At 26.6% G+C, this 22440-nt stretch overlaps 1 protein-coding gene across 1 annotated transcript; it reads left to right on the plus strand.

The window, feature by feature from the left end:
• Window positions 1-18: 18 nt before the first annotated feature.
• Window positions 19-22440, plus strand: LOC107456969 (kelch domain-containing protein 2). The gene is made up of 10 exons (XM_016074980.5): window positions 19-354; window positions 1433-1509; window positions 1628-1858; window positions 6296-6368; window positions 8795-8863; window positions 10542-10681; window positions 13319-13431; window positions 16592-16752; window positions 16846-16898; window positions 21057-22440. The coding sequence occupies exons 1-10, from the start codon at window positions 229-231 to the stop codon at window positions 21184-21186; spliced, it is 1173 nt and encodes a 390-aa protein (XP_015930466.1). The 5' UTR covers window positions 19-228; the 3' UTR covers window positions 21187-22440.

The raw sequence follows: 22440 nt of genomic DNA on the forward strand, positions 1-22440 counted from the left end.
ATTTGATTGGCTGTAAAAGCTCATAGGCAAAATGAAAGCAGCAGCTAAAGCATAGTAAATAAATTAGTATAAATAGACATTGTTCGTTCATACTATGATGTAAAATGTTCGTTCATGAGCGACTCACTCAAAACGTAAACAACTCGCACAGCTTGTAAAATGAATTGCGTATGACTCTTGAGGACAATAGATTTGTGAAATTAAAGATCAAACGAGTTATTAAAATCAATGGATGACGACCAGTTTGATGATGAACCGTATCCTTTTCAAATTCAACCTTCTGTCCCTCCTGCTCGAACTGGACATGTCGCTGTATCATTTGAAAAATACATGTTAGTTTGGGGAGGTTATACAGTAAGTTTTTTTTTTTTTTTTAATGTTTCATTGCGGTTCATTTTTAAAATGTACACAAAGCAGTAAATTTATTTTTATTCTTGTAATAAAGATTGCGGAAAGAGAATTTTGTATTTAAAAAGTTTTATTGGCTCATTTACATCGCAGATAAGAATGGCCCACTTTATTCACAAGTTTCACATGAGTACTTTAAATGTTTTAAATTCAAAAAACTGCTTTAAATGTGCTTTAATAGTACTGTAAGATTCTTGGGTCCTTTTTATACTTCTTCTCGCTGACTGATCATGTTCTTATTTATTTATTATTTTGTTTCTTGGACGTTAATATCACGTTAAAATATAAACATAATCTTTGTTCTTTCTTTTTATTATCTTCTTTCAGAGCCTGACTAAGGCAGGGGCATACTGGGCTGTTGCCTCAGGATCTTACATCAGAGGGGGGGGGATTCTTTTTTTTTCTAAGCAAAGTATCAGTACAATGTAAAATCCGTCAGTTTTATGTTAGCCTCTTCATTAATCCATATTTCGTTAATCCATGGCTTTCAAGGGCTGAATTCAACTTAAATTTCACAATTACAATGAACAAATTTGGCCAATCAAAAGCCTGTATTTTTAGGTATGGCAAAATGTGATATGTTTACAAAAATATGGGCTTCTAATTGGTTTACTTAAAGCATTGTAATTACGAAAATTTAGCTGAATTCCGCTCTATAATCAGCAAGGATCTGAATTTTTCGCCGGTAGATGAGAAAGTTAACAATCAGAAAACTGCATTCGGCATGACAGACGTAGAATTATCAGAAAATCAATAAAATGGACAGAAAGATATTTAGTTTGACCATTAGAGCTGGTGAAGGACTTTATAGCTAATTTGTAATTATAGGTTATCAATATTCTTGTTATACATAATGAGGTGAAAAATTTAGATTCCTCCATTAAGTTCAGCTCTTCATTACTCAAATAAGTGAAGCAGAGAGGGGCCCCCAAAGAATTATTTGCCCTGGGCCCCAATTGGGATATGCTGAGACCTGCCTTCATTCTCTTCTAAAACATAATAAACTTTTTTTCTTTTTTTTTAGGAGAATCCAGAGCTTTTAACAAATACTTATTTTAGTGGTGCAGAGATATGGATATACAGTTGTGTTTCAGAAAAATGGTACTTTATATCTTAAATCTCTTTTGTTTCTTAAATCTCTATTCTTTAAATCTTGTTCTTTAAATCTCTTAAATCTTTGTTTAATTTTTTATGTATAAATTTAATCATGCAATTGCAGGTACCTAAAACCTTGTCTCTCATACCAGTACCCACCTGGCATGTCTGGCTCTGCCGCTGTTGTTATTGATGATTGCCTTTACATATTTGGAGGCTATGGTTATGATGGAGAAGGATGTACAAATAAATTATATAGGCTAGATTTAGAAACGTTCTTTTGGGAGCAGTTGAAGCCGGAGGGGTCATTACCTACCCCTGTTGACAAAATGGCTGGTTGGGAATATAATAGGAAGTAAGCATGTAAATAACTATATTGTGTATAAAGTTCTGAGCTAAATGTATAACTCATTAGACAGAACGGAAGTTGATGTTTAAGCATGTGTATTAAAATCTATACGATTGTCTTTCTATGGGACCTTAAAAAACTTATTACCCCAGTACTTTTACGTGGCATATATATATGTAAGGTTCACACCAGCAATTAAAATTAAGTTGTCCAAAGACTTAATATCAAGAAAAAAATTGAAGTTCAGAATTACCTAATTCATGTTATAGTAGACATCAAAATTATTAATTGCCATATATAAAACCCTTTAACTAATGAGATTCATTACCCTATAATGATTGAAGATTAGTACAGTTGAACCTGTTTATCTCGAACCTCTTTATCCTGAAAGCCTCTATATCTGAAAATTTCGAAAACTCCCTACATTTACTGTCTAAAATCAATGTATTTTCCATGTTTATGTCGAAATTTTTTCTTCTAAAACTCCGTTTCTTGAATTTCTAATAATAGAGCACAACTGCCGAAACTTTTTTTATCAGTAGAACTTGCAGACAGAGATGAATTTCCTAAACCCACAGGAAGAAGAAATGAAAAGGTTGGGGGTGTTTCTTGGAATTTCAATCGCTATCCCTGGAATTTCTTAACTAGAAATGAATACAATGATTCTGGTAGTAAGTGAGTGGTTGATAAATAGGACGAAGTGACCACCAGGGGTTAGCTTTTCAGCATAAATAAGAGAGCTAGGAATAGAAATTCATTTTCACCTCAAAATTGCAACCAATCGATCAAAGGATAATTAGGGGTTTTAAAGTGAACTATAGAAAACAGTTGGTATGCAAACTTGTAGATGCCATCAATGAAAAAAGTTCCCTTTCAAAAATAAAGATGTTAGATGCTATCAGAATTACTGTTTTTTACCTGGAGAAATCTGTCTCTAAAAGCTATCCAAAATGGTTTAAAAAAGGCTAAATAGCTGTGAAGATCATAAACAAGAGATTGATGGCATCAGTAAAGAGGAAGAAACTGGTGACGCTGGAAGTGCAGTGCCAGATTGTGCTCCGGAAAAAATCCGGATTTTTCACTAATAGTGATCCGGAAGTTTCCGGAGATAGAAGATACAGACGTTTCAAAAAATCATTGATCACAGAAGTTTCCGGAAATCAAATTTTCAAAGGTGGAACTTAAAAACACAGTTTATTTTATTTGTTTGTAAGGGAGACCACCAGGGGTTAGCTTTTCAGCATAAATAAGAGAGCTAGGAATAGAAATTCATTTTCACCTCAAAATTGCAACCAATCGATCAAAGGATAATTAGGGGTTTTAAAGTGAACTATAGAAAACAGTTGGTATGCAAACTTGTAGATGCCATCAATGAAAAAAGTTCCCTTTCAAAAATAAAGATGTTAGATGCTATCAGAATTACTGTTTTTTACCTGGAGAAATCTGTCTCTAAAAGCTATCCAAAATGGTTTAAAAAAGGCTAAATAGCTGTGAAGATCATAAACAAGAGATTGATGGCATCAGTAAAGAGGAAGAAACTGGTGACGCTGGAAGTGCAGTGCCAGATTGTGCTCCGGAAAAAATCCGGATTTTTCACTAATAGTGATCCGGAAGTTTCCGGAGATAGAAGATACAGACGTTTCAAAAAATCATTGATCACAGAAGTTTCCGGAAATCAAATTTTCAAAGGTGGAACTTAAAAACACAGTTTATTTTATTTGTTTGTAAGGGAGAGCCAGAGAGATACTTTATAAGCTTGTATTCATGATTAATATTCATTTTTTTTAATCTGTAAATAGTTGTTATGATCATAAACTCAAGAAAGAAAGACATATTTGTAAATTTTAATTACTTCTCCAGGTCATCATAGGTATGTGTAAAATTTTAAATATATTTTAAGTAAACAAAGAAATATTAAGAAAAAGAAAAGAAAAAAAAAATTGTTTAAAATTTTTCAATTTAAACAGTTTTTTTTTTTTTTTTTAACTGGCGAAATTTTCCGGAATTTTGACTTGGGCTCACAATCACCCCTGGGAATGCAATAAAGTCTGGATTTAATGTTGACATTAATTTTAGACTTTTTCAAATGGGCAACTGCCTGGCAATATGCGGAATATTGATAGATGCGGCGGAAATCATAGATAATATCAAAGGAATATCAGATGAAGAAGCTGACTATCATATTGATGAATCAAAAGTAGATGCAAAAGAAGTAGAATAAGCTGTAAAACTCTTATAAACTATTCTTGAATCTCAGGAAAATGTTGGCTATAAAGGAATTTTCAGCTCTTTCTAACCTTAAAGTAACAAAGAAGGTAATTAAAGAAACAAAGAAGGTTAGACATAAAAAATATTTGAAAATTTATTTTCAGTGTTAAATGTATGTTAAAAAAAATACTATGTAAATAGATGTATGTGGTATAATTAATTTACAGAAATGCATATATAAAAATGTAGGCATTTCTATAGGCATAGGCTACTAAAAACAATTGAAGCACTTTTAATAAATTTTCTTAATTAAATTTAATGTATTTAAAATACCTGTATAACTCGAAACCTCTTTTTCTCAAATTTTTCGCCTTTCCTGTGAGATTCAAGATAAGCAGGTTCGACTATATTTATTAAAATTAAGTAAAAAATTTAAAATAATATTTGCAGATAAATTCAACATTAAGATTTAAATACTGAAACCAAATGAATAAATAAATGAGGAATACAGAAAAAATAAAAAGTAACAATATATATTTTTCTTACAAATTTAAGAGCTTTTTTTTTCTTACTTTAAAATGTGTTACTCTTTTTCATTATAATTTGGATTTAATAAAACATAGATAAACGAAATTTTTCAGTCGATCCAGAAAACCTGAAAATTTTTTCTCTATTATAGTATATTTAAAATTAATTATCTAAAAATTATAACATTTTTAATAAAGTCTAATCTAAATGAGCAAAACATATTATTTTATTGATGAACTGTCAGTACATAAATGTAAAACAAAACATGGAAATTTGAAATTTCAGCATTTAAATTTAAAAATTCTTACATCAGGCACTTTCTGTTTGTGTGTTTGAATACCACGCATTTGAATTAATTACACATAGAATCGTAAAACTAGTGCAAATTTTTTAATGCGCAGAATTCTTTGCAAAAAAAAACTCTTTTTCTTTACAATTTTGTAAATTCCAAATGTATTTCAAGGCGACAAGTTTGTTCTTCATGCCCATGATTTTAGTGACATTTGTAGAACTTTTGACAACAATTATACATTCACATGTGTTATACATACACATATGTATAAACCCCATACATACGTGTGTATATATATATTTGTATATAAGGTGCCACACTGTAATTTTCATTTGATTAAGGTAATACTGAACTCACTTGTATGCTAACTTATATAAGTTATTGGATTTTTAAATTGGGAAGGACATATTTAAGTATATATGTTTTCATTGAATTAAAAATTCCATATTTAATGTAAGTTTAACATGGGTCCATTTTTACGTATGGAATGTGTTTCTTTCCTCCTTGATTCATAACAAATCTTTATCGTAAGTAAAAGTTAAGTGATATGGAAAGTTAAGTGATATGGACTTTTGTGGTAAAAATTTTGAAGCTGATAGTATTTAAGAGTTAATTAAAAGAAAATTCTATTATTATTGTCCCACACTTTTTTTATTCATTGCAATTTCAGTTTTTTATTTATTTATCTTTAAAAAAAGGTTAAGTGTAAACTATTATTGTTTTTTCTTACGTTATTACTGCAATATTTTAAAGGTGTTGATTCTGATAATTTTATATTTATTAAAGCGTGGTAAAGTAATATAGAAACCTGAGATTTTTCAGAGTCTGAAATGTTCGCCTCTACATTTCCTGTGCTTTAAAAAAAATATTATATTAGTAAGTTTAAGAAAGTTTAAGATTTTTTTATTATTATTTAGAAAGAATATATTTTTGACATTATTGTTAATGGATTTTAAGTTTATTATTTAAGAAAATGAAATTATTTAAATTGTTGAATTTATTTTTTAAATAAATTGTCTATAACCTTTTAAACTAATCCAATTTATAAAATATTTATTTCTTTAAAATGTGATTTATTCTAAGCTGGAATATTATATAAATTGACCTGGAGAAGTCAGGAAAATATTTCTTCTTTCTGAGTATGATCCCTGGTATTTCCTACCAGCTATAATTTATTTACTAGCATATACAAGGCAATACATAAATTTATATACAGAATAACATGTAGAAGATCTATGGAAATACAAAATATATACAGAATAAAAAATATATATACTGAGTAACTTATATACAAATACAAAATAACTTATTAGTATTTAATACATAAATTTGATGTGCAGAGATAGTAATATAGATAAGTTTATCATTTAAAACTTATCTTGTGAATAATAGTAATAGGCCTGTTTGCTTTGCAGATTTTATATATTTGGAGGTTTCGGGGATCCAGCATCACACGAATTCCAATTTGTGTTCTATCATTTATTATATGTAAGTATTGTGTAATAAAAATAACCTAATGAATTTATTTTTTTTTTCAGACATGCACAGAACATTTTATGTATGTTATGTTATTCACATTTTGTTCTAATTTTATACTGTTTTTTAAATCTATGAATATTAAGAAATCTACTGAACATAATCTGTTATTAATGTAATAATTAAACCTCATTTATTATAAGTATGTAATATTTTAATTATGTTGTTATTCTTCTTCTAATTTTGTTCTTCTATTGACCCTAATAATTAAGTTAAATAAATTTTTTATCACTATATTTTGTGCAGTTAAAACTAATTATCTTCTTGGAGATTTCTTTTTTTAGTATTTTAATAGTAGCATTTCTCTTTTTATTCTGATCTACAAATAGTTAGAATCAAAGTATCTATATAATTTTTGAATGTTTATCTCCATGGACAAATAATGTGCCCTGACCATACTTATTAAAAATTCTGTAATTTCTCCTGCCTCGAATATCCTCTAGAACCTCAAATACAGTTCTTAAATTTTTAAAAATTGTTCTTTTTCAAGTACTATTGAACCATTTTTATTTTTTTCCAAATTTTAAGTATTTGCCTTAAAAAAAAACTTCTTAAATTAATATTGTGTAACAAATTATAATTCTATTTTTGCCACTAATCTCTATACTAACTGGATTGTGTGTAGGGAGCAATCTGAACGAGTGAAGTAAATCTCAGCAACATTGCTCAGTTAACTCGCATTTAGGCTTAGTTTATGCTTTTAGCATTAAAGTCTATGGTGTTGACTGTATTCTTGTAAAAATTATTTTAAAATAACCAAACTACTCTAAATGTAAAAAGAGAAGGTTTTAAGTTAATTTCTTTATTAGGTTTCCAAATATTTACACTATTAAAGGAAATATTTATGTGCTTGTTTTTATTTAATAAAAGAAATACAATTTGGCTTATTTTCTTCTGGCGTTATCGCGCCAAGTGCATTCAAGGGTTTGACTTCAATCGACTTTCTCCCTCTTTTATAGGTTATTGAACAGAAGAAAACTAATTTTATATTCAGGCTGTGTGGTTAAATTCTGTTACAAATTTTCTGCTTTGTTTTAAAATAGTGTAGTTGAATGACAAAAATATATATATAGATATTGAATTTCTTAGATATGACATACGTATTTATATTTAGTAAAAAAAGATATTATTAACACAGTTTTGCAAACCTTCTTAACCTTAAACAAATTACCTTCTCTTTTTTTTATTTCTTTTGAAGAATATAATTTAATTAAACCAAATAACTTTTGAAAAATATAATTATCGAGGTAATTAAATAATTTAATTCACTGCAGAGCTCAATATTTATATTTTATGCATAATTGATTGAAATTTATCAGCTCACAAGCAAAAAATTTGGAGTAATTAATATTTTAGTTGTTGAATTAAATTTTTTTCTAAATTTATAAGATTTTCTTAAGATTTGACTGCATTAAATGATTTAAAAGAAAACTGAATTCTAATTATAAGTTTTAAAACTTTATGTACAAAATTATGTTCAACTTTTTTTCGTAATAAAAGTTTCTCTTTTTTGAAGACTGAAAGGGACTGATTATTAAGCCACATATTTTAAGTGAAGAAAAATGATATACCTGACCATAAACATGAAAAACAGTTAGTATTAAATCAAAAATTTTGCTGTACTGAAACATGAGACCAAGAAAAAAGCAATAGTGTTTAAATTACGGGTATCCTGTGCTCCCACTCTACTCCATTCTTCGCCAATGGCGGCTACACACATGTAGCATTGAATCAGCAATCCAGTTACATATAGAGATCAGTGATTTTTACTTGTGTTTGATAAACTATAATTGTCAGCTATCAAATTTTGTTTAAACAATTCATGATGATTAACACACTGTGATTACAAAAAGGAATAAGTTACTTTGTAAATGATAAAAATAAACAGCAAAACATGTTTATTAAAATTGTACATTTTTTTACTATTATATTTATTCAATTTTTTTCTTTCCTTCAAAACAGGCAAACTTTTTGGTTATGCTATTGTAAAAGTAAGCCTTTTCAAACACAAGTAGAAAGCACAAACATAATGTTCCAAATTCATAGCTCTAAGTAAAAGTATGCTAATTAGTATAAATATTTAAGTTATGATTGTAAGCAGTTTTTAGTATTCATTTAAGATCAACAAACAAGGAATGAGAAATTTTTATTTTAATTAATGAATATGAATTCTATCCTATAATTTAAAAGGATCTTAAAATTCAGTTTCTCTTGATACATTATATTTTACACTGTTATATTTTCACATACATCACAATTTTACGTATATGTGTAATGTTTTTCTTTTAAACTTTGTATTTAATATATTTTTTTTTGCAAAGCTTAAATCTTAATTATTTTTTGTTATATTATTTTAATTTGTAAATTTGTTTTTATAGAGAGGATGGACTAACCAGTTTTTTGAATATGATCCAAAAACAAATAGATGGACCAGTCCAAAATGTACTGTAAGTATTTAAATAAAATCTATTATTCATACACAATAGTTTATCTTTATTAAAAGTCAGAAAGCACGTTTTGTAAAGTTTTAAATACGATGTTAAAAACCATGTAAGTATTAAAGTTTCCCTTAAACTAAATTAATACTCCATGATTTAAGTATTGGCTACAAATAGATCTTCCTGGTAGCAGAATTAACAGTCTCGATCTACAGCATAAAAACAAATTTATCTGTTACTCCAAAGCAGTCAGAAATTATTATTGTAAAAAAGCAGTTTAATAAATGCAGATATATAGATATAATTACAATTATTGTAGACATAATTTTATTGATATAAAAAATGTGTGTATTGTTATTTTATTTTTCTCTAATTATATTTTGTATTGTTAGAGAATAAATATCTCTGATCAAGAGAAGATACATCTGTGTATATTATGCCTAATAAAGAAATCATAGTGAAGAAATATTTATATTAAGGATAAACTTGCATATAATATTGAGATAAAAAAATATTTATTACAAGGGGCTAAATTAATCTTCAGCACAGGCTGCCATGCTGGAAAGTTTCTTTTACCAGGAAGGATTGCAGAAAAAATCAGGGAATTTAAATAAAATAGCCATAAGCTATGGGAATTAATTTGAGTTAAAAATAACTATAAATCCAGTAATTTTTTAAACATAACATTGGTTTATCATAATTTTATTTTTTAATTATTTTTTTCTAACTCTAATAAAAAGTATTATAAGTGTTTTTAAAATGTATCTTAAGTATGAAAATGAAACGCAACCAACTGATAAAGTAATTTAAAAAATTCATGCCATTCACTGAAAATATCAGGTAAATTTGATAAAATCAATGTGAAAAAGTTGAGGAATTTTTTTTTCGGGTGATTGTGACCTATCTGATAAATAATAAAGCAAAAGGCTGTTGAGAAATATTATTAAATATTGGTATTTAATACATCATAAAATTTATTTCGTGAAAAATAATTCAGTTTCATTTGCTTAAATTTTCTGAAATTAAATTTTGTAGTTTCATTTTAAGTGAACTACACTAAAAGTTAACAAAATAAAGTTTCTAATTTAAATGTAGTTTTTATTTTAAAATATATTTTAAGAAAAAAATTTAGATATGTTTATTTCAATCATTTGAAACCATTCAAACTTACTATACAAAGTTTTATGGTTACTAGAAGAGTAACTACACTATATCTTCTAGATAACTATATATTTTGTGATTTATTAATGTAATAGTATTAAAATTGCAATGAATTAGAGGATTGATTTTAAACTTCTATTTAAAATTAAGTATCAATAAAAAAATATACTTCTATTTCAATATAGTTTAATTGCAATAAGTCCTGTGATTACATTTGGAAATAAAATTATTTTAATTAATTTCAGGGTTACAGAATTTGGTCCATTTAAGGTGTTTATAGATTGTAAATCTCACTTATCCTGTCAAAAACAACCTTGATGTATATGCAAATGCAGACAGTTTAAATATTAAGGAGGCACTAAAAAATTTAAGATGTTGAAAATCATAAAATTTTAACCATCTAAATAATAAACATTTTTTTATTCCGATATTTAATTATATACAATAAGCTATGAAATTTACTATTATTATTGACATGAAATTCTATATTTTCCTTTCATAATTAAAACAATTTCTGCATTATTAGGGTGAACTTCCATGTGCACGTGCTGCTCATGCTGCTACAGTTATGAAAGATAAAGTGTATGTGTTTGGTGGTAGACATGATGCACATAGATTGAATGACTTACATTGTTTAGATATGACAACAATGCGCTGGAGTGGAGAGTAAGTCTTCAAATATAATTTTATACAGTGTGAAAATTCAAAACTCATGCTCCTAAAATCTGTAAATGTTTCTATTAACTTCATATGTAAGGCTTTTTTTTATTAGTTTCCTCTGAAAATAATTATGTATTACCCTGATTTTTTAAAGGGATGTAACAAGTAACGATTTGCTGAATAGCTGAATAACAGATATTCAGGTTAAAAAAAATCCGTCGAACATTCGGCGACTAAGTGGCAACATTTTTTAAAAATAAAAAAATCATTTATAAATATTATTGCTTATATGAAAATAAGTTTAGTCATTATTGAAAAATATTCAAAATTTAGCTATATTAATGATGTGGGGTAAAGGGGAAAAAACTGTAATACAGAAACGGAAATCAGAAAACCAAAAAAAAAAAAAAAACGAAACAAAATTCGATGAATTTTCCCGCCATTTTTTTTTTTTTTTTTTTTTTTTTTTTTTTTAAAATATTTTTTCCTCATAAGATTTTAGGATTTTTTGTTCTTTTTTGAAAGATGTTTACTTTACCATCATTTTGGAAATAATCATTAGTGTATTACTTCTTCTTTTTTTCTTCTTTTTAAGATTATTTCCTCTTTTTTTTTAGTTGGGTTTAACAATAAAAAAAGCGGCTTTTTGTAGCGATTCAGAAAACCGGAAAAATCAGTTATCCGGGATATCGATGGTCCTGATTGTTCCGGATAATCGGTTCCCTACTGTATAAATATTTAAGATAATAGTTTATAATTAAGATAATTATAGAAAAATTTACAATAAAAAAAACTTACTAACAGCTATTAAAAAAAAAACTTAAGTTGAAAAAAAAATATCCCCTTAATTCTAAAAACAAAACTTTTATGCTAAAATAATATTTTCGAAAAAAAAGACACTCTTTAAAATTCTGCACTATCATTAGAATGCCGATAAAAAAAAACATTGTATACAAAAGCAAAGCAGAAAAAATAAAAATCAATCCCAATTTTTGAAAGAAAATTTTTAAGCTAAACATTTCAGTTTTCCAATTGCTGTATCTTCAAGAAAAAGTTAAGATTACAGTCTAATGAAATTGTCTATTGAAAATAAGTTTTTGAAAAAGAAAAAGCTAGATAGAAACCAGTATAAAAATCTTAAATTTTTAAATGAAACATTTAACTTTTTCACCTTGTCGTATTTTTAGAAAAAGTGACCATAACAAAATAATGTTCATTAGAAACACTCTTTGATAACATAATGATAAAATCGCTAATAAAAAGAAAAGTTAATAAAAGAGATCAATTTTATAAAGAGAAACAGAAAAAGAATAGTTCTTAGTTCTGAAATATAACTTAAACATTGAGAAACGCAGTTTTCTATGTTATTATTATTTGTATTAATTATCTCACTTAATTATCTACCCTACAAGAAAAAAGTGACAATAAAAGGAAAAGAAGTCTATTAAAAATCTCTGTTATCATGCTTCACTTTAGTTAAACTTAAAATAGTGAAAGAACAATGAAATTGTCTTGCTTTAAAATAATTGAAAAGGACGAAAAAATCAGCATTACAAAACTTGTAGTTCTGTATATAGTTTAAATTCTTCAAATTTCTATTGTTCATGCGTCTTTCAGAACATAAATTAAGAGTTTTTTTATAACAAATGTGTCAAAACTATTTCTAATAGTGTATAGTAAAAAATACAATTTGAGATTATTCTTTCTATTGAAATTAACTCTAATATAAAAAAAAACTTAGTTGAAAAATAATTTTCCAGATAATACTTTGCCGAATATATTTATAAATATTTGGCTAAAGGGAAAAATACTGAATAGGTGCTCAATATTTGTTATATCCCTAATTTTTAAGACATCTTGCTGTGTATCTTCAGTATCGTCACTAAAAAGAAAATGTTATTAACTTAATTTTTAAACCATTTTGCTAATATTTTCTTTTAAGAAAATCTGCCTACTCCATTATTTGATATAGTTTCTATTTTTTTCATTTTATCCTAAATGGAAAAAAGTTTATTCAACGAAAATTGGATTGAAATTTAAAACAAATCTTATTTAATGTAAAATTTAAATTTAAAAGAAAATAATGTTTTGTTTAACTTGTTTGTTTGTTTTTTATTTATTTATACATATATGTGTATATTTTGAATGTTAATAAATATATAGTTTATCATTCATATCTTTATTAAATCTATTAAAATTTCCCCGGAAAAAAAAAAGTCGAAAAATAATTTTCCTTGCTGAATATTTGGCCAAATATTCAGCAAAGGGATCAAATACTGAATAGTGTCCAAATATTCATTATATCCCTAATTACTAAGACAATTTGCTGTGTTTCTTTAGTAAAAAGAAAATGATATTAACCTAAATTTTAAACTGTTTCGCTAATATTTCCTTTTAAAAAAATCTACCTACGCCATTATTTGATATAGTTTCTGTTTTCTTATTTTATCTTAAATGGAGAAAAAGTTTATTAACAAATGAAGTTTAAAATAAATCATATTTAATGTAAAATTTGAATTTTAAAGAAAATAATAATTTTTTTTTAACTTGTTTTTTTAATTTATTTACTTATACATATATGTATATATTTTGAATGTTAGGAAATATATAGTTTATCGTTCACACATTTTATTAACATTTTAGATTATCAATTAAAGGCCCTGTTCCCCAAGGCAGGTCTTGGCACAGTTTAACTGCATTAGCTCATGGGTATTTAATATTATATGGAGGTTTTAGTCAAAATAATGTAGCTTTAAGTAAGTATCAATCTAAATAATGCTTCAACTTTATTTATTATGAATTTCTTAAGTTTGTTAAACTATATGTATCTCTGTTCGAAGAAAAAAATTCCATCAGAGGCTGTTCAAATGTTACATTAACATGTAACTGAGAGGTGAATTGTTGTTTCCTCACACTAGGAAGGGAATATCCGAGCAATGATTAAATGAAACACTGAATGTCAATTATTCAGGGGGAAAAATATCTATTAAATTGCAAAAGTAATTAAATTGCTGCAAAAAAATACATTTAGTTTAGAATTATCTTACATGGCATTCAATAAGAAAGTTTGTTATTTTATTTGTGGGTAAAAGTCCAAAATCACCAAAATTATGCTTGCGTAATATTTGGACAACCCCTGGGTACAACTTGAACTAGAGCCGGATTTAGATCTTGTCTAAGAAGTAAACACGGCTAGTCACAATTTTTTTACATATTCCCATAACCATGCTGTTGGTCTGAAAATCATAGATCCTTGACCTCCAATACTTTAAGAAAGATGTAACCAGTCCCCTTCGCTAACGACTTTTTAATGGGCCTTCACTCATTGTAACAAATATGTAACAGATAATATGTTACTCTTATCTTTTTAATGAACTAGTTTCATAATTATTTCATATTACGTTGATTAACTGTAAGGAAGCAGCTCACGTATGTAAATTACAGTAGAACCTCAGTGATCGCGACATTATAGCGTTTTGATGTATTAAATCCTCACTTAAAAGTTTCAAAAAAATAATTTCAACCTACCGGGACAAATCAGCAATTAAAAAATATGTAGATATGATCTATTTGTTAGCTTATTTAGCTTTTAAATGTTTAAGTAGTTTAATTTTTAGAAAATATTTCTAACTTTAATTGTTGTTTTTCCACCACTTTGTAAAATCTTTTTAAGTGACTGTACAAGTTGGCAGGTATGCACATTCGTCCAAATTAGTCAGCTAAATTTTACTTTGGGAAGAATTCCACTGAGTTATAGTTTTTTAAGAACAAATTTAAGTTCTCATAATATGAAATTCCTCTAACACCAACATTTAAGTACTGCTGCCTACATAATAATATGTGAACAAATTATTTACCCTCTGGTCTGCAATTTTCCACTTTTTAATTACTTTCCTTTTCTGTTATTCTCTGTGTAAGTAAAAAATAAGGAATATTCAAATACAAAAGTTTAATAAATAAATACCAAATTTTTATTTTGTGTTTGAATTGTACACTTAATTTTGTACTTTTTCTTTTACTTATATGTTGTTAGTACAATTCATATACAATTTCTTTTGTCACTTTTCCTTTTTTATTTAATTTCTTTTGGTCTCTTTTCCTTTTTCATTTTATTTATTGAATTTATGTATCTAAATATTTGTGTGTATATGCATAAATATAATACTTTTACATATTAAATTTGTAATTGTAGATAAGGGTTGTTAAATAAAGCACAGTTATGTAATTTATTAAAAATAAAGCCTGAGTCCTGGAAAGTATGACTCTTTACACTCAAGTGCATAGATAAAAAAGAGAAAGATTTAACAGGGTGCACAGAGCTTTTAAAAAGTTCTTAAAGGCTTTATTTTCATTTTTTAAAAACCCTCAAAGATGCTTTTTTCATTGTGTGTTTGCAAAAAAAACTTCAATTTCTCTTTTCCAAAATGAGCTTTTTTCTTTATCATGTCTATTGTTACCATGAATTACACAAAAAACGTAGTTTTTACAATATTCCGATCAACGTTTTCACAATTCCTTCAACCATAATTCATTTCAGTACAACTTTAACTGCATCGTATGTTTAAAAGTGCCAAAAATTTTAGGTGTTAGATGAATTACTAATGGGTTAACTTGTACACTGAGCTGGGTTTAGTGGTAAGCATTGTTGCATTCATACATGCAATTTTGTTAGTGTGCTCTACAATTCTTTTTCATATTTGTGTAAAATTTTATTACATATTTGTATGAAGTATTATGAACTAATTGATACTGGTTAATAATGTTACAGTGCTATAAAAATTTCCCATTTACTGATTTGAAACTATTATAAGGTAGTATTGATAAAATTATTTAATACTTTCTGTTTTAATAATTTTAAAATTAAAAATAATATACTTTTTTGTACTTTTGCTATAAAATTTGCTTTATTAATTATTATAAGGAAATTATACTTTCTTTAGTTAGCTTTTTTTTAAACTAGGCTATATGTACGCTGTTTTAAAAAATGTCCTGTTTTCATCCTGAGTTTTTTTTTTTTTTTAATTTCATTGGCCCACTACAAAGCCTTGTGTTGTCAATTTGGATTTTACAATATAACTGATCAGAGGATCATTCACTTATTAATTTTAATAAACGTAAACGTCTTTCATATTTAGATTAATAGTTTTATATGTCAATTGTGTTATAATCTCAATTTTAACTAGTTATTACTAATATTGTATTGTTATATTGTTGCAAATATTCAATTGCAACTAGATAATTTTTTTAAAAAATATTTCAGAAAGTTATATTATCTGATCTGCTAGTGATATATAAATATATATTCTGGTTAAAAGTCTATAAAACTTGCTATATTAATAAGTAATTAATTTGTTGCACGCTTCAAAATTGTTTTTTAAGAACATAAATATTATTATAATTTTTTTTTGTTGCATTTGTATGCATATTCAAGCATGTAAAATGAATGAAAATGCTGTGGCTTTCTTTAGAGCCTACATGTAATACTAAAAGTTATCAAAAAATTCCACATCAAATTTTTGCATTAATTTAAAAATAATAATTTAAATGAAAAAAGTTTACGTTTCAAACATAAAAAAAAAATAATTCTTAAATAATAACAATTTTCAAATGTTATTCATATTTTAAAAAAATTTGTTGCATTACCTAATTTAATTAAAAATAATGAATTTTCATTTTTAAATTCTAGCAACGGATTTATTTAATTGATAAAAGTTTTTGAGCTTGAATAAGAATTATAAATAGTTTTAAAATTTTCGATGTTATATTAAGAAACATTTTTTTAACATCTGTTTCATTTAGATAATAATTGTAGAAAGAATTTTTTTATTATTCTAGCATCCTCTTTGTGTACCTTAATTTACTCTTGTTTGTTTTTAATTAGTTCTCTTTTATTTTTCCTATTCATTTTTTATTTAGGTGATTGCTGGATGTTTGACACACATGCACAAATCTGGCAGCCAATAGATCTACCATTTAAAAAGCCTCGTTTATGGCATTGTGCTGTACTCAGTGTATATAATGAAGTATTAATTTATGGAGGGTGTTCATCAAATATTTTAGATGTAGACAGAACACCTGTAAGATTTTTTTTTCAACTAGTCATTAATTATAATTATTTTTTTTCTATAAATTAAGATTGCAAGTTTTAATTAATTTCTTTATTTTTGCAGGAACAAGCAAAAGACCTAATTGTCATCAGTATAATTCCAAAATCTCTCTTTAGGTGAGTGTTCGTTTAAAGTTTTTAATTTTTTTTTATTCCATTTTTAAATTTTATGTGTGTTTTACATACTAACTTGTTACTCTTGGTTATTGTTAGAATTTTAAACAGTGGTACAAATTTGTTATTGTTTATTTTTGGATTTATTGCTGTTTGATTATTACAGTACCCATATTCAGACGTCCGTTTAACGAAAGTGCCTTTTTTTCAGGTCATTTTTTAGCAATCAAAATAAATAATACTTTTTCCCTTTTAAATTTTTTTTTTCACTTTTGCAACCTGAAAAAGTATGCTGACATGAGAATTTTACCCTTCTTCGTGATTTTTACCAGACTTAGGATTTTTATTCGAATTTAATCCGATTTCCGCTACAGTAGGAGAAAAAATTTATTGTCGCCTAGACGAAATCTGGCATTTCACAACAGCGCTGAAAAAATCACATTTTTTCCTCATAAAAGGATTATTACTACTGAGAATCTCACTTAATTTCAAAGTGCACTGCATAAAAATTTCATATTGTGTAGAAATTGAAGATATGAGATGAAATTATCACGACTAAAGTGATCATTCAAAAGTGTGATTCCAAATTCGTGGATCGTAATAATATTATATTAAAAATGAAATTGAAATTTTAAAGACTATGTGGAAATCCCAAATTTTTGAAAATGTGATTGACAAAACAATGTGAACGATAAAGTTGTTGCAAATCGGGTGCATCAGAAAGTAATTCTACAAATGCGCAACTGGGAATTTTCCGTGTATAATATAGTATTAAAAAACTGTGAAAGTCAGGTGCAACAGCTGACAAAAATGCAATCGTAAATCTACATGGAATTCTGGGTGGTTAATCAACAATTTAGTGCAATTTGAAGTTTGTTGGACGAAATAATATGGTATTTAAACATTGGCATTTTAAAGACCATGTGGAAATCTGTAACAAAAACTGCAAAAATAGCGCAAACCGAATGGATCTTTTCGTTATTCATTGAAATTGACGTTAATTATTGTTAGTTATTTTTTATTGAATAAGGATTTTTTGATGTTAGTTTACCTTTTTTAAGACCTATTATCCAGAAAAATCTATTTTCTTGTCGAAGTCGCGGCGATTCCAGATATGGGACTTTCCACTATATTTATTATCATGCTAAATATCTTCTGTTATTTTATTAAAGCTAAAAACAATTTTAGAAGTTGCTTACCTTTACTTTTTTTGTAATTGTACTCAGATAATGAATAAGACTGAGTTGTGCTTGTGGTTTAACTTTTTCGCTTTCTGAGGTAATTGTTCAAAAAGGAAAATTTTCATTATCAAAGATGTGTTAATATTAAATGAATAAAACTCTAGGAATGATAGAACTTCAAATAAAAAAAATTTAACAAGTATTTATCGGCTGGTATATTCACAACAAAAAGAATTTATTTAGTGGTTTACTCACCTGTTAGTCATTGCAATGACCATGACTTCTTATGCACCAGGTTGTGCATCCATAACCCCTTGACTCAACAATTGTATGCAATGTATCAACGCAATGTATGAGGGAACTCACATTGTTACTCTTGGTTGCGTTGCTTACGGAGATAGAATTTGGAATTGATGGAGAATTTTAATTCTTTCAAAAGGAAGGAAATTTCCATGAACAGTCAAATACTTTTTTCTTTCACTTTCAATAAGATAATTTTCGAAAATGGAATTAGAAAAATTGTTAAATTCAAACTACGCTTGTATTAATAGATTTTAAGTTTTTTTAACATAAAAGCCAACAATTTTTTTAATATTTTGTTTTACACCTGAGAACTTGTCAAATCAGGCCTTGCAGTAAACAAGGTTAAATTTATTTTTAAAAGAGAGTGCTATGTCAAAATGCACAATTTTTATAGTTTTCTGGAAATTGTAGAAATGGTTATTTTTGTTGAAGAATATATACACGGTTTATAGTGAACGAAATGTTCGGTCCCGTGCTTTGCTATCCACGTATAATGTTATTTTTTGTGGATATTGTGAACTGAAAAAGTGAGGAAGTTGGATATTATGAACTTTTTTCTGTCTTCGACTGATTTTTTTTTATATAATTTTGAAATGTCTACTTCAAAACAGATACTTATACTAATTTTTAAAACCATCTATAGAGTGAAATGTAGCGATAAGCATTTTCTCTTGTTTACTTCTTTTATCACACTTTTCCATCCCTAATCAAATACCTATGAACTATAGATGTATGGACAATTCTTTCCTGCATCAGCTAAAGATAACTAATTTTTTTTTGTGCACAAGATGATGAGTAATAAAAAAATAAAAGCAAGTTAACACATTTTGTTATTACGTATTATTTTTCAGTCATTTTTTTTATTTCATTTTATTGCTCATTTATTTAAGTAATGTATAATTAAAAGGAGTTCGGAACCATTAATTAAAATTGTTAATTAAAATTAATTAATAATTAATTATAATTAATTAAAATTGTTGATTAAAATTGGAACGGATATAGTGAACTCCCGGTTATAGTGAACCAAAATTTTGGTCCCTTGAAGGTTCACTATAGCGGGGTTTGACTGTATATATATTTCTCTTTTAAGTGGCAAATTCAAATGCGTGATATAAAAAGGGTTTGACTCCTCTTAAAAATTTTATTGACAATCCTAGTATCAATTTATTTCATCAGTTTCTCTTTTGAATAATTGAAAAAATCTCCCTATATATATCTACAGAGTGTTTTGTAATAACCCCCTAAGTATATCTTCTATTCCTTACCATTAATGAAATAAAAAAGCATGAACATTATAAGTTGCAAATTAATATTTAAGTACAGAATCAACTTAAATGCTATTAAAACCTTACAAATCTTTACTGAGAAAAACAGTTTGGCTCCTTAAGAAACCTTAAATGTGTTTTTAATAGTAGCCTTTAAACTATGCTATATGTTCTTAGGTAATCAGACAAATTTTGCCCTTTGCCTTCCTCAGTTGTGGTTTCTAACTGTAGCATTTTCAGGGTGCATAGCGTTTTTAAAAAGTGCTGAAAGGTGCCTATTTTTGAGTTACGTTATTTAAAAGCCCTTAAAGATGCTCTTTTTATTTGGTGTTCGTAAAAAATGCTTAATTTTTTATATTTATCAGTTGTCATTCTAAATTACAAAAAATTCATGATTTCTGTAATTTTCTCTGCAATATTTATCAGGAACTAGTTATTTTATCATGATTATGTAAAGTTTTTGAAAATGTTTTTAAATTTTATTGATTTTATGTTTATAAATTATAAGAACTTTAAAAGGATAGAAAAAAAAATTATTTTTGTTACTGCACAGATCCTAGTTATGACTTTTTTTTTTTTTTTTTTTTTTGGAAAGTGATTAAAAATATTTTTTGAGTGCTTAAAAAGTACTTGAAAGGTGCTTATTTTTTTATGAAAAATCTGGATACACACCCTGATTTTATGTTTTCCTCAGGTACATATAGCACGAAACAAAAAGTACTTTTTTATTTTTGATTGGGGTTTTAAAGATGAATATGTTAACGGCAGTCATTACTGAACACACACTCTCTCTCTCTCTCTCTCTCTCTATATATATATATATATATATATATATATATATATATATATATATATATATGGGACAGACTGATGAACCATAGCTTTCCCAACAAAAATTTACTAGTTAGGCCATAGTTTTTACTTGTTATTAATGTAGTATTAGTTAGTACTTAGATGGCACCACTGTAAAACATTGTTTTGACATGTCCGAAAAATAATAATAATGGAATGAAAAATTTATTCAATTTAAAATTTTAGAAAGAAAATTTCAAGTGAAAAAAATTTCATGTTAGTATATAATCCTAATACTGGGATATAACATTTTACTGCAATTATATTATTTATAAGGTAACAAGATTTCTTGCTCCGATTTTTTGCTTTTAAAAATTTATGTAAATCAATTCCATATTTCTAGTGTGGTGGGGGTTAAGTCCTATTGACTTTATTAAAAAAAAAAAAACTCAATTTTGTTTTTATTATTATATTAAGAAATGGAGTATTTTGTGTTTTAATGTTTCAATATTGTTTGACAATGGTGGTATCTAAGAACTAAACTAGATTGATAGATTGCCTGCCACATGATTACCTTTTTATTACGATGACAGTTTTCTAATTCTCTTATTTTCCCTCAGGTTGTGTGTAGATACTATTTTAGCAACACCTAGAAGTTATTCATTGTGGACTATTCTGCCTCATAAAATACAACTACTTTTAAATTTGAAGCAAGGCAGTAGGCCATCAGGAAACATGATTGGTTCCTGAAACTTTTCATCTTTTGGAAGTGTAGTGCTTTCTTTCTCTGATAACTGAAATGGAAAATAACAGTTTTGTTATCAAGTTTATTAATTGTTGTGAAAGAAATAAGTACTTGGGGGTAATAATAAGCAATACTTGAAGTGTTAAAAGTACTCTTCAGTCCTGAAAATATTACGTAATTATAAAAAAGAAAATTTAGTATTATTTTTTTTAAGAAAAAATTTCAGTCTAAATTTAATTTAAATTAAGTTTTTTTCTAAAAAAACTTAATTTAAATTTAATTATTTAAGTTTGCCTAATTACAAGAACGAAATTGATTGGTAAAGTAGTTTTCAGGCATATTTAGTCTAAATTTGCTTTTAAAATAAGTTGTTTTACTAGAAAAACGAAACGCCAAAGTGGTACTTGCTGTGATAATTTCTTTATTTTTCATTATGCCAGTTATTAAAGTCAAAATTTAAATTCAAAATAAAATATTTTATTGTGTCAAAAAGCCAAAAGTTATAACTGTAAAAGCTGTGATAATAGTATTCATTGTTTAAGTTATTCTTGATTTAATTTTAAAATAGATTTTTATATATGGCAGCCAAATGCTGTGGCTCAGCAAATTATGTTACTTTATTACTGCATTTCTCATTATTTAGTTTAACATTGGTTTGCCTAAAAGTGACTAATTTAAAAAACAGTGTAACAACAGAACAGGAAAGAATTAGAGAATTTAATTAAAACACCCAAAAATCTCCAAAAAAGCAATTATTTTGTGGCACCTACAAGTTTTTTCCTTCCAAAAAAAATTTGTATGAATTCTGCAATATACTTTCTATTGCTCAATTTTGGTTAAATTTATATTGATAAATAGATATCTACTGATGTGCCTTGTTACTGCATTTATATAAAAATCTTATCTGTTAATCTTAATTATTTTTTTGCTTTAAAGTTTGCTTAAGATTTTATTAGAAAATAGTATACTACTAAAATAAAAACTTTTTTTTTTCAGTATTTCATAAGTAATTGGGGAGGGACTCTCATAACAAATGCTTCCCACAGAAGTTTATTTTCACCTTTAGTAGTTAATAAGGTGTTTTATGATGTATTTAAGTGCATGAATAAGACATAATTAATAACAATTCATGATAAAATTCATGCCACGAACTTCAAAAGTCAGGTAAAAAAAAAAAATTCTGGCGTATACCTTAAATGGTCAATATAAAAGAAAAATTAAAGGATATAGCAATGTGCAAGTTACAAAATCAAATAAAA

Source organism: Parasteatoda tepidariorum, chromosome 8 (genome assembly GCF_982258835.1).
Source record: "Parasteatoda tepidariorum strain Cologne lab strain chromosome 8, Ptep-v5.0, whole genome shotgun sequence".
In the NCBI taxonomy this organism is placed as follows: Eukaryota; Metazoa; Arthropoda; class Arachnida; order Araneae; family Theridiidae; genus Parasteatoda; species Parasteatoda tepidariorum.